At 39.4% G+C, this 14,485-nt stretch overlaps 1 protein-coding gene across 7 annotated transcripts in view; it reads right to left on the bottom strand.

Annotated features, from left to right (window-relative positions):
* Positions 1–14,485, bottom strand: part of RAPGEF6 (Rap guanine nucleotide exchange factor 6) — a 125,207-nt gene that overhangs the window by 72,352 nt on the left and 38,370 nt on the right. For all 7 annotated transcript variants that reach the window (XM_035105425.3, XM_035105429.3, XM_035105427.3 and 4 more), the window contains exon 6: positions 12,105–12,248. In XM_035105425.3, the coding sequence (XP_034961316.1) occupies positions 12,105–12,248 (144 nt within the window). The remainder of the gene's footprint in view (positions 1–12,104; positions 12,249–14,485) is intronic.

Raw genomic sequence — 14,485 nt, 5'->3', positions numbered from 1 at the left:
TTATGACCAAAGCGAAACACTTTGTGGTTGAAAATGGGTGTCATTCACCCACAAGTTTACATCAACCTGCAAGTTACATTTGATTTGTATCTTCCCAAAATATATTAGTTAAGAGCAGAACTCATCAAAGCTTGAAGTGGCCAGAAATGGAGAAACAGAAAGACATATATGCAACTGAGATGCTGTGTAGAAACTGGGTTCTATATTCGAGGGCAGCAGCTTGAAAATAACTTTTAAAACACAGGGTTGTATCCATCAGCATCCTTCCATTCACAGGAGACCCTGTTTGATCCAGTGGAGGCTTCCCTATATGGGAGGAGAGAGGAGGTGATTTTTCACTAATCACCTTGCCCTCTGTAGCCCCTTTAACTGGCTCCCAGATTTAATCCAGAGTATTAGGGAACCCACCAGCACACTTTGGAATAAGAGCATAGGAGGAAAAAGAGGAAATTGCCTTTCTTTTGCTCTCCAAATCCTCCTCTGGGTCTCAAAGAGCCTTCCATGAACAGAAGAACAGCACTGGATAAAACTGATGTGTGTCTAGAGTATGATTTATTTAATAAATAATTTTCCTTTTCGTATGTTTATTTATTTTTTAAATATACTCAGTACTGCTTGAAAAATGAGAATGTATTCAGCATTTAAACTAATTTTTAGTTCACAATAAGGCAGCAGGTGAGCAGCCCCACTACTGTACCTACATCTTTCTAAATGATTCATGTTAACACTGCTCAAAAGTGAACAGGTATAAACCCCAAGTAAGAAACTAGGCTTCCAAAGAGTTAAACTTAAAAATAATTGTTCAGTGATGCAATGTAACTATACTAAAACAGCCTGTATCATATTAAGAGACATGCAGTTTATTTTTATTTTAAGAAAAGAAAAACAGCTAAATGAATATTCTTCCCTTGCCTGATTAACAACAAACATATTCTGTTGTTCAGTTGAATTATGTGTGTTAGTTTCAGAACTGCCTTTTGAAATTGCTGCATTGTGCATGAATTTACTCCAAAGATTTACTCCAAAGATTTTTAAGTGAATGCAATATTTCACAACTACTGTAAACATAAGCTTAGTAAGGGGATTCTCTCCCTTCCTTTCTGGTTTCCCCTTTAAGTGAAGATGACATCATCCTTTTCCTTTTCCTACGAATCAGACTGCAGCTACTGCAACACCCTGGGGAATGTATCTCAGCCCCTACATGCAATCCTGCCAGCCTAACAGCTATGTGCAGGGTGAAAAACTGACCTAATTCTACGCTGGCACCCTTTTAAAAAATGAAGTGTCTTTATGCCACTCTTACATAAATTCCTTAATAAATTATCTGTTGAAGACAAATGTCAAATGATCAAAATTAATTATCTGCAACAGAGGAAAAAAACCAAGTAGGATTTTAAAATGAATGCAATCAGAGCTAAGGCTATATTAAATATGTATTTGTCTGTAAATTATTTATTTCATTTTTTAAAAAAAATGGCTGTAAATGAAATAAAGTGACTTTTTTTCTTTTATTAAACACTGTAAAATAATCCATCTACATACTGAAGTAGGGGAGAAAACCAATAGGGTGATGTGAATATGATGGAAAGCACACTGTATTTTTTTAATCTGAATACTGTTTGGAGTTTTATTTTTGGACATTTTTTCAACAGGACTAGAGGTCTGTTCTTTTTTTAGAAGATATACTTTAATCAATAATTATGCAAACCCACCATCAAGATAATATATGCCCATCACAGGACTTCTAGCCAAGCAGCTACTTTTCATTCCAGATGTCCAAAAAATGTCAACTCTCCTAATTCATTATTTGTGCCCTGAAGATGAATGTTTGAATTAATTCCCTGGTTCATTGCTACATGAAAAAGCAAGTAATAGGGGAAATGCCAGTACAGTAGCTAGCAGGTTACTTCCAATGCAGTGTAAGTAGTAGCGCGGCTTCGGTAACCTACTGTACTCAGGAGTTGATAACTTGAAAATACCTTGGTAATTGGCAGCAAAAGGCAATGTTAATTAGCAGTATTTTAATACATATTATACATGAAGAAAGAGGGAAGGAGAGAATATGAATGAATAGTGAAAGGTCCTCCTAACATTTTAGGGTTTCAACAGAAGAGTTTCAAGAGTTTAATGTTACATACAAATGTGTTTGAAATGTATTCCAAAACAGAAAGGACCAATGATGGAAATGAATATTGTCAGATGGAAAAGAATCAGAGTATCTTCATGCTGCACTGGCAAGCCTTGAGTGACTTCATACTGCTGGCAGATGCCTGTGTGTGTGTGTGTGTGTGTGTGTGCGCGCGCACACACACACACACACACACACATTGCACTTAAACTTAAATATATTTCATAAATATTTTCAAGCAAGGCTAGATCTATACTTTGATTTTTAAAGATTATTTTATTCTTCAGTCTCTGCACAGGTGAGACATTAAAAACGGCCCCTATGAACTCCCCTCATTTCCTCTTCCATAGTGACATTATGCTCTGACATTAAACAGCAAATGTACAATAGTTTTCATTGCAGCTAAAATCCTATCAAAAGGCACAGAAAGATTCAACAGCAGTATGAAAATGTAAGCCATCCTAGGAGGGAGGGGGGAGAGGGAGGAGAGCAGAGGAGAAGGGAAGGGAAGGGAGGGGGGAGAATGTAAGAGAGAGGCTGTCACTAGAACTAAAATGATGTAAGCTTCTAAAATTAGAATCAGCGATACAGAGGGAACAATAAAAAGGCACCACAGATTCAATTTCCCTATAGGCTTTGTAGCTACTTTTCTTCTCTAAGATAATGTGATATACATGAAAAGGTCATCTCCCATTTAGAGCTTGGACATTTATATTTTTAATCAAACTAATATGGAATTTATATGAATGGCTTAATTGTTGTTTCATGTCTATTTAAAATGTTAACTGTACCCATGTGCATTCACAATCAACATAAAAAGTCCATCCTTGTGTAACTCTGCAAAGACAACACACATATTTGTATATAGAGTTTCATTGATGATTACAATCAATATGAGAGTTTCAGTGACAATCAATTACATTAATATTAATGTTAAAATATTAAATCTCAATGTGGAAGGACTGCCTCAACAGAAAGCAACACAAGCAAGAGAACTATTAGGCATGGCGTGTGAACTGCATAAAGGGAATCAGTTATTATTTAGGGAATTGGTAGAGGGGTGACTGATAGCATACACCCGAATCACATTTTCTCAATCCAAACCTCTATCTCTTTCACAAAATCAGAGATGTTGTCTCAAATGTGTGGCTCAGGAAACAAACCACAAGTGAATCTATAGGCATTATTTTTACACATTATTTTACACATTATTTTGTAATTCACAGGCAATTATTTTGAACTGCCTCCTTGTGATGTCTTCACTATGCTACTACCTTCAAGTGTAAAGGTAAAGGGACCCCTGACCATTAGATCCAGTCGTGACCGACTCTGGGGTTGCGCGCTCTGTGACGTGTTTGTTTTTTGTTTTTGTTTTTAAAGAAATGTTCTGTTGTATTTTGCTTCTCCAAGCAGGCCGCTTGAAGGGTTAACCCAGTCTCCCTGGTGACTGGCAGCAACATTCCGCTGGAGGAGGGACTGCCGGGGGTTTAAAATATGATGTGCAGCAGTTAGTTGGTGGTTGGGGGTTTTTTGTGTGGGAGCTTGGGTGGTTGTGGAGAAGGTAGAATTTAGAGTAGATGAAGTAGTGGATAGGTATTCTGTTATTTGATTACCAAGAATGTTACCTGTGAAATTAAGTTTGTACCAATGTTACCAGAAAGCAACCATTAAGATTCAAGCCAATAAATATCCATCTTTAAAGTGTCACATTAGTAATCGTCTATTTCATTTTCCAGCTAAGGTATCCAGGAACCCAGGTGGTGGGGAACTCTTTTAAACTGTCGAAACTGCCTTTTAGAGGAGAAAGGTTAGTTTGTGGCTGAGAGTGCACCAAGAAAGGAGGGGGCTAAAGGAGGAGACAGGTTCTGAGTGATAATAAAGTTACCTCAGGAAGGAGGCTAGCTTTACAGTAAGGGAGATTCTAGTGAAGGGAAACCCTTATCTGAGTGCACATAGGAACAGTCTTATTTATAGCCCCAAGTCTATATAGGTACCTGGTCACGTTTAGGCTGGAAGAGGACTCTCTTTTATTTTTGAAAACCCACAAGTGCAGAGGGTTTAAAGAAAGGCTAGAGGGATAAGTGGGAGGTTTGATTTACCTCAGAAATCCCTATTAGTGCTTTTAATAATTGAGAGGTCAGAGTTATAAGACTGAAAGTGAGAGGGACTTTCGTCGCACGCTCATCTCGCATTATTGGCCGAGGGAGCCGGCGTATAGCTTCCAGGTCATGTGGCCAGCATGACAATGCCGCTTCTGGCAAACCAGAGCAGCACATGGAAACGCCGTTTACCTTCCCGCTGTAGCGGTTCCTATTTATCTACTTGCATTTTGACATGCTTTCGAACTGCTAGGTTGGCAGGAGCTGGGACCAAGCAACGGGAGCTCACCCCGTCACAGGGATTCGAACCGCCGACCTTCTGATCAGCAAGCCCTAGGCTCAGTGGTTTAACCACAGCGCCACCTGGGTCCGTACCTTCAAGTGTAGAGTTTCTATTGTACTGCTTTCCTTTCGGCAGCTACCTGTCCATGTGATATGGAAAACTGACATAATCCATACTATGTTATACTGATGGTGGGAAGCAGACATATGCAGAAGTTAATTCAAGCAGTCTCTGCATAATAAAGGTTACATACAGATCACCCAATGCCTTTCAGTGCATCCTTAGGCAGTCATACTGACAAGACTGGCATACACAAACTTCATGTGCCTGCATAAACAGTTCTCTTCAAATATGGTTATTACAACTGCTGCTATTAGGAGGAATAAGTTTTCTCAAAAACACATAGCAAACTTAATTCCCCAAGCACTACTGCTAGGAAAACACAATTCATTCTTCTTAAAAGGATTGTACACCTATATTAAGAAATTCTGTAAGGATGCTGGAGCAGCTAGACTAGTATGACCAAGCACAATCCATCAAAGCACAGCTGCTCTGATGATGCAGGTGTCCAGGCATGCACACAAACAGAGCTCTGCAACAGCATAGGCTTCCACATTTATTGCACCACATTTTTTTTGCTCATGCTAACTTCTGCATACATACTGGAGCACCACAAAATTAGAGATCGGAGTTAAACTTCCACCAAACACAGGTCCCTATGAATTGTTGGCTTCCCTGAAGACCAGCAGTGTGTAAAGCATCAATATGGAAGACCTTAACCTGTTACACACAGAGAGATCACAGGATGTCTGGTCTGAACATTTTCAGATCTAATTCTATCAGCTTCAGAAAACATTATCAGCTTGAAAACAGATTTTTAAACTTCGGACAATCGTATCTTTGTTTAACAAGCCAAAATATTAATAAGTATGTTTCCTGCATAAGCAGCGCCTTCACTTTTCCCTTCATACAAGCAGTGATTAAAGCAGACAGTCTCCAATTAACCATAGTTTTCCATTTCATCAGAACCACAAAACTATCGTTACCAGGTTGCATACAAGTCAGGATCTTAAGCTACAGTTTGAAGATGGTTTAATATTCTGACTTGTTCCATTGCCAATAACCATGGATTCCCAGTTTGGATAAAACAGAACACTATGGTTTATTAGCAATTTCCTGCTTTAATAACAGCTCACATGTGTGGGCAAAAGGTCCATTTACATCTCTGCTAGTTAAACTGAGATGTGATTATTTGAGGCAAACTATTCTGTTTCATCTGTGTGATAAATCATTTTAGAGATGGCTCAAGTAAGTGAACCAATCAGCATACCATTTCAAACACCTACGACAAGAGCATTTCAGTTGGTGGAACTTCACAGCTGTCATGTTCATAAGCCAAGATGAATGGAGATGTTGGCTGTGCACAAAGCCCTCTCATGCTTTCCTTTGTGCAAGCAAACAAGGAAGTCTTCTATTAACTTTACTTTCCCAGTTTGTCCCAACTAGGAAAGCACAGTTAATATTCATGCATGTTCTGAAGCTGCTAGGCCATTGTTTGAAGCTCTTTTATATAATGTATTCTGGTTTTTCCAAAGCTGTTAACCAGAATTTCCCAGTTCAGAAGAAAAAGGTGTATTGGAAGATGTCTTGGCTTGTTTGCTTCTGCCAGGAAGGGTGCAGCAAAGGGGCTGCAGACATGGCCAAAACACTTGTTCCTATCTCAACTTATTAAATGAAGATATGATTGTAAGTTGATACAAGTACTGTTGATTTAAAAACATTGCTCAGTGGGAACAGCTGACAGAAGACAATCTGAGAAAAAGAGAACAAGAGACAACTAACACCCAGCTTCCTGGACCTTATCTAATAACCTAGGAATCACTTTTTCAGTTGTTCAGCCTTGCACAGTGATGCTAAGAGCAGATTCTTACATCAGGGCTCTTAATCAGGGGTCTCATACAATCAAAGGCATGATGCTGACATCCAGCTGCCAGTACCTGCATCTTTACCTGTCCAGCCACAATTTCCATTGACCCTATTCTTATAGGCTCATCTCAACATTTATGAGAGCTACAAACCTGCTGGTTTCCAGGAGCAGCTGGATGCACAAAATGATCATACAATAAATGAGCATTTCTTCCTACAAATTGCAGTTGCCCTCTGAAATCTTAAGTGCTAAAAATGCAGCCAAAGGGGAAATTTACATATACCGCATACATATATATTGTATATATTCCACTCATGCTCATGGAACCTTGGATCCAACTGTATTTGACTAAGGGTTACAAAGCAACTTAATGCCACAATGTTCCCAAAGTCAAGAGTTAACAATATACCTAAACTTCTAATACAAATATTTTCAAAATAGGTAACGAAATGGCTATAAGCATTAGGGTGCTTGTGAAGACAATCACCAAAGAAGATATTCTTAAAGGCAAATATATTGCTAACCCTTTCTGTGCTGAGAATGGATGAACATTAAACCAAGAATTCTGGCTGCATTCCAATTGTGATACATACTTTGGCCGGAATCAAATAAATCTTTTGTTCCAATTAGTTATAGAAGCAGTACTCTGCACTCAATATGCAGTCCTGGCATGCTTGCTCTTAAGAAGTTGAATGATTTGCAACTATTGATCACATTTCAGGAGCAGACAATCACAGGCTGGTCCTTCCATCTTCCTTTCTCCACAAGTAATGTAAGCAGTGTGTAGAGATTAAAGAACAAAAGCGATGGCAAAAACTAGACACAGCCACTTAATAGAATGTATGGGCTTCAGCAGTATCTGTTTAAAAGTTTTTTAAAAGACGGGCCATAATTTCCCTATTTTAACATTCTATTACAATGTCTCCAATAAACAAGCCACATACTTTTTGCTAATTAAAAATTAAGAAGCATTTCACTTTAACACTTATGCCCAGATGCAGCAGATGACCTTCTCTGAGGCCACGGAATTCTGACACTTCTGTGCCATGGAAGATCAGTCACTCCTAAATGAAAAGACACAGTAGAATCGGATGCCCTTGTAGGAGGCTGACTAGAAGGCAGCATATCCAGAGTCTCACAGGACATTTTAATTATTTAATATATTTATTACAGCATCACCAGTAATGCTCTGTGAAGCCCCACTAGCATTAACAACACAGAGATAGTCTCTTCAGGAACCCATATATTCATGAGAACTGGGTCATTTTCTACATTCCTACATTTTCTAAATTACCATTAAAAGTTCAACTGCACTGGATAGAAAAGTACAAAGTGTAATACAGTACAGTAGTACCTCGGGTTACGAACACGATCCGTTCCGGATCGCGGTTCGTAACCCGAAAAGGTCGCAAACCGAGCGCCGCTTCTGTGCATGCGCAAAGCGTGCACGCTGCTTCTGCGCATGCACGGGACGCACGCACGCCGAAAACACTTCCGGGTTTGCGGAGTTCGTAACCCGAAGTGTTCGCAACCAGAGCGGGTCGTAAACCGAGGTACGACTGTATACTGACATTCTTCCTGGGAGCAACTTAGTTGCTATATTTTTCAAATGTTTAGATAAACCAATAAATATATGGATACTACCCCAAACTTCAGTGTTTTGTTCACTATATACAACAGAACAATCATTTAAAATTTCAGCCACTGCATAACTCCCTTAGTACTGTTGCCATCACACTACCTGGGCTAAGCCATAGTTTGATTTAGTGTTAGTCAGAGCTCAGATCATGGTTTGTCTCATTCCATGAGCTGAAACCACGAGGTGGGGAAGACAAATCACAAGGCTGTGTTCAAAGACAACACTGAGCTAAACAATGAAGAACGCAGCAACACAACAATCTTCTCTCCAGAAACCTACATGTGCTTGATCATGCTAAGCTTTAGTCTAGCTTAGCATTTCATGCCAAGTGGCCCACTAAATTAAAAATATACATTAGCCACATTTTAAAATTGAAAATATCATGTTGGTTTCTAAGAGGAAAAGTTGTGCACTACGATACTTAAGAGACAGAAATGAAAGGCTAAGGTCATAATAAATCTAAGCTGCATCAAAATAATCTGATGGTGCTTGCTTCCTTTAGATAAAAAACTAGAACAAGAAATCAGAAGAGACAATTCCTTGTCACCTCACCAGGGAGTTTAGTTTGCCTGGTTCTTCATGCTGTTCTTTTGGATGCCATCTTAAGCCTGTTATGCTCCCTTTGAGTTACTAACCAGGCATTCAGCCAGAGAAGCAGCTTCCTGTAACAGTTGACAACATCGCTTAACAGCACTCTATGACAGATATGACTATCTGTCTTCCACACATCTTGCTAAATGAGCTTCAAGGAATTCCCCCACCAAAAAAAAAAAACCCCATCACAGAATTTTGCAGCATCCCTGTACAATACATTGCAATTCTCTGTATAAGCTCCAGACAAACATCTCTTTTCCTGCAAGTACCAAGGTAGCAAATGAAGCAGTAAATTACGTGTTCATAGATGGCATACAGAAGTAGCTTACCACTTCTAGACTGTTCAGGAAATTAATTCACCACAGTCACAGCTTCCTTCTGCTAACAAGGTTAACAATCATCCGACTGAAGCATTAAGACAAACCACAAAATAAGAGACCAAACAACTGTCAGACATATTTGCTTAGCTCCCCTAACCAAATAACAAAACAAGAACAGAAGATAGACTGCTGAACAACCAGTATCCACTGAAGTCCTTTCAGATTATATGTTTGAGCCCAGGTACATTAATGAGCAAAGAACATCAGATAACAAAGAGTAAGATGGATGAAAGGGACTTTGGAGAGCTAACAAACACATTTTTTTAAAGGAGACGAAGAGCTATTTTGCTTTACCCAAGTCTTCATATCACACAGATGAGAAGTGAGATACCAGCTCTTTTCAAGCGGTTAAACTGAGAGCAAGACATTCAAGGCAGATTGAAACAAACTGTCCGAGACTTCGGGGATGGGGGAAATCAGAGAGCAGTTACTGAATTACTACAATATTTTATGATGTCATAACAAACAACTTGAAGGGGTGGGAAAAACCCTTTTTTCCCATCGGGTCTGCATTCCCTCATGGGGAACCTTTCAAGTAGTGGGTGCAACCAGAGGCAAAAGATGTAACGTAGTTTTGCATTGTAGGCTGCCTTTCAGCAAGAGAAACCATCTAGGCAAATAAGAGGCTTTTTCACAGTTCCATTCCAGGCAAGTCAAACCATTTGAAGAGTGGGGTCAATGAGAAATGTAAGACCAAAGATTGCAATGCCTGGTGAGAGTCTTGAGGCCAGACATTAGAGGCCTGGAAAGCCACATCTGACCCGAGTCTGAGATTCCCTATCCAATTCTTTGGTATCTTTCATTAGGGTTGGGTGAAGCTCACAATAATATATCAATTTAATAGGAGAGGAATGCATTAAAAAGATGAAAGTTGTGAGAAAGCAAAATTCTGGTATATGAAAGCTGCTGGCTTCTCAGCAGGACACTTTGCAATGTGAAACCAGATAAGTCCTTGTTATGGAATGATTAGCATTTCCCAATGGCAAGTCCTTGCTAAATCAATTTTAAATTAATAAAAGAAAAATCCACATCCTGGTTAAATGCAGCCCACACAAAACTAGAGTTAGTTCCTTAGTAACAGGAAAAGAATCATCTGCTGGTTGTTCTCTCAGATGTCTGCAACAGTGGGGGGGGGGTATTTACTAGGAAATCCTTCCCCATCACCACTGGGCTAAATGACTGCCCAACATAAAATGGAATAATCTCAGGTGGATTATACAGAAGATCCTCATCTCGACCAAAACTGCAAGATTCCACCAATTACTGAAAAAAGGAAAATCTCGTCTTTCTGCCTTGATTACATTAATCCAAAATTCAAAATCCCACAGGCTTATGCCTCACTGACTTCTTATGGTGACATTTTTTAAAACAAACAGGTAAACTATCCTGGGCCCCTTGATAGAAATATACAATACAAGACTGACTGATAAATAAAAGAGGGAAAAGGTCTGAAACAGCTATTACTTTACATATTGGGAAAATGAATACACAGCCTATAAACAATAAATAGTGCAAGAACATGTCGATCTGATTGAAGGATGTGTTTAAGGATATTCATACATTCACTATCAAAAATAATGCCAGTATCACAATTGCTTTTTCAGTGAAAATATGCCTAAAATATGCACTTCAATTTATTTAAAATTACCACAGTACTGTATTCACTACACCAAGCTTTTTCAAGAATTAGACGTTTTAAACAAAAAGGTGTTGCCCCGAACTCTCAACACAAGCAACAAATTCTCCCTACCAGTCACAATTTATTATGATATCATCTGAGTTACTTACTTTAATAATTACAATAATTACAATTACTTATTGTGATAATTTTTACCACTGATATCAAATTTTATGTCAGCATGCAAGTATGGGGTAAATCTCTATATGTCTACTCAAAAGAGTTCCATGGGACTTGCTCCCAGAAAGAATAGGATTGCACTCAGAGAACATTATCTTACCTTTATCACAACTGTAACAAAGATAAAACTCTGCCTAAAGGTGGGATATATTAATGTGTGTGTGCATGCTTTTATCCCATGGTTGTCCAAGCAGAACATAGCACATGAATATAAGAAGAGGCTGCTGGATCAGGCAAATGGACCATCTAAATCCAGCATCCTGTTCTCACAGTGGCCAGCCAAATGCCTGTGGTAAGCTTGCAAGCAGGTCCCTTGGTCAGGAGTACTCTCCCCTCCTGTGGCTTCAAGCAAATGGTATCAACCAATATTGTTCTCTCTCTTCTCTGTCCTGTACTCAGCCCCAAAACACTGTCCAGAGTTTAGGACTGCTCTGTAACAGTGTGAGGCAAGGAATCCCCAAGGGAGGCATCTACTCGCACAAGACAGCTCTTCCTGATTTGGGCTGACTCTACCCTATAGGCACACCAAGCAGCAGCCGGGCTTGTTTCCTACAGATCCCCTTCATTTACAGCCTGATTGAAATAGGGAAGAGGATGCAAATATGTCCATGTCTTCTTTTTACAAAATAATAATCCTAAATTGAAGCCTGGTCTTTCTGAACAGTTGTCTGAGAACAACCTTTTGGTATTCAGAGTTAGGCTGACAGAAAGTAGATGAGCATCTAATCAAATTATACTTTAAATCAAAGTTTGTGCATGTGTGTGCTTTAGTTAGCAGCCCTAATCCTTTTGTAATGGAGATTACTAAAAACCTAGAAGAAATTGAGGTGCTGCATAATAGATTCAAACAAATAATTAATCATACTAAATATCTGGGGGTTTGGTAGCAGCTGGGCTACCAGAAAATGCACCTGAACACAACTCCAGTTGATCAGTCTCAGTCTAAACTTACTAAATGTAACCACAGAGTTATTTGGTCTGAAGTAGTCTTCACCAACGGATAGTACATTAGCACGACTCTTAAAAGGCTACAGCTGCATTACAGTCAACTCCTAAAAAGCCACCTACAACTCTAAGTCAACAAAATCGCCTTTGTAAATTTCATCCACCTCTTCATCTCCGACTTCATCAATATTTCCTACAGAAAGAGCAAGCCTCAGCCAAACAGGTTGAACCATGGAAATAAGTACACTCACCGAAAGATAGCTGCTAACATCCACGTTATCTGTGATGGTCTGACGTTCTCCCCTCTGGTTAATCTTCCTAAACCTTCGTCGAGATTGTCGGAGGGGCACTTCCCTTTGCAGGATGTTGTCTTCATTCTCTTTCGAGTTATCCACCTGGAACACATGTTCAGGATCCTGATTAAACATCCAGTTCTTCCATATCATTGAAAGTCTGTGTAATCTTAAAAAACTCATGAGAAAAAGCTCAGCGTGAGCTAGTAACGTCTGGGGAAGTTTATCTGAAGGCAGCCTATTGCAAGATCCTGAAACTAGAGCTACACGTCTTCAACAGTGTTATTACAATGAGTTGGAAGGCCACAATTTCCTTCCCGGAAAGAGCTGCTTTTTTTTTTTCTAAACTAAGCAAGACTACCTTACCAGCAATAAAAAACCTATTCATTGAACTCAGACTGTTTAAAATTAAAACAGTTGCATAGTCACAGGGTAAAAGTTGTCAGCTTGATATATTAAACTACAACCTCAACATACACAATTTGCTCTCTTCCACTCACCAGTATGTTCCAGCACCTCAAAAATATGCAGCAAAATACTTTTTTAAAAAAGTCCTGATGCTCAATACATCAGATTGTTCAAACCTTAGCAGGAGCCATAATGTGGCAATGCTAACTTTTTGAAACAACATTTTGAACCATATGACAGTAGTTCAGGCTGAAAGCTTACTGCCATTTGTGATCATTTATTCTATAAAAAGCAAGTTCTTTCTTCACATTTCCTTTTGAAATCTCAGCAGGAAACAACACAGACAGACACATATATACAAGAAACAAGTGACAACAGTGTCTATTCAGTATTTCAACTGTATATTACATGTAAGTGTGTACCAAGGGAAGAAATTAGTTTATCACTGCAACTGGCTCGCATGTAAAAAGAACTGAGAAATTAGAGGGGAACATTTGCACTTAAAACACTCAAAGAAAGTTCATTTTCACATTGGAAAAAGGTCTTCCTATCCTCGTCTACCAATGCAAGCAATCCACTGCACAGAAAAACACACAACTCATACAGCTATCAATATTTGAGAGAATTAGATCATTCAGAAAGGATAGAAGCCTATCAAGGATGTGCACATTAAATTCCAAAGGAGATTAAAGCAGCTACTTAAATTTCTCTCACTGAAATCAATGGACCTTAAAGTATGGGTAAAGGTAAAGGGACCCCTGACCATTAGGTCCAGTCGTGACCAAACTCTGGACCTGTGGCGCTCATCTTGCGTTATTGGCCGAGGGAGCCGGTGTACAGCTTCCAGGTCACGTGACCAGCATGACAAAGCCGCTTCTGGCGAACCAGAGCAGCGCATGGAAACGCAGTTTACCTTCCCGCTGTAGCGGTACCTATTTATCTACTTGCACTTTGACATGCTTTCCAACTGCTAGGTTGGCAGGAGCTGGGATCGAGCAATGGGAGCTCACCCCGTCGCGGGGATTCGAACCACTGACCGGCAAGCCCTAGGGCTCTGGGGTTTAACCCACAGTGCCACCCGCGTCCCAACAGTATGGGTAGGCTGTACCAAAAAAGATTTACAATAGTTATTTGAGGAACAATATATCTGAAGAAATGTAGCCGCCCAGAGTGGCTGGGGAAACCCAGCCAGATGGGCGGGGTATAAATAATAAAATTATTATTGTTTTAGATGTGTTTATGTAGTTATGAGAATATATCTACATGGCATGTAGGAAATTATTACAAAAATTATATTCATTTCTAGTCCCTGGCATGATTCTTATTTGTTTTCTTCTGATTCTTTATCTTTTTCAGTCGTTTGTGCACCCAGCAAGCAAAGGCACTTGACTTTCTTCCTATTTACAAATACTTTAGCTGTGATTTTGCGCAATATGATGATGTCATTATCTCATGCCAGAAGCTGCTCTGGTAGTAAGGACTGAGTACAAAGGTTTTTTTATTAAAAAAAGCATGTAAAAGGTTACAAAGTACAGGTTACTACACTCCATGGATCATACACAATACACATTACAACACAGAGACACTTTTTCAAGTCTATTATTCTTCAAGCCTGCTGGTATCTCCCCTTTTTTGTGCTTATGATGCGATATAAGGCACAAAGACCGGCACTTGTGAAATGAGTTCATTATTTGTATATAGTAGAGGTGGCACAGAGGCCTTCCCTGGCACCTGCAGGTTCTTAATCCCCTGCTGAAAATAGGCTTGAAAGAAGAATTCTATTGTAGCTAAAATAATAGGCTGTGGTGTATGGTAGGTTATTTGGGGGCAGGGGTGCCCAAGACAGCGATTTGCAAATGTCTGATTTGCAAATGTCCCTGACAGCTAAATAGCTTGGCAACCACCAATATATCAAAACATTTTTTTCCAAG

Source organism: Zootoca vivipara, chromosome 2 (genome assembly GCF_965207765.1).
Source record: "Zootoca vivipara chromosome 2, rZooViv2.hap1.1, whole genome shotgun sequence".
Lineage (NCBI taxonomy): Eukaryota > Metazoa > Chordata > Lepidosauria > Squamata > Lacertidae > Zootoca > Zootoca vivipara.
This window is presented reverse-complemented; position numbering and strand designations above follow the sequence as displayed.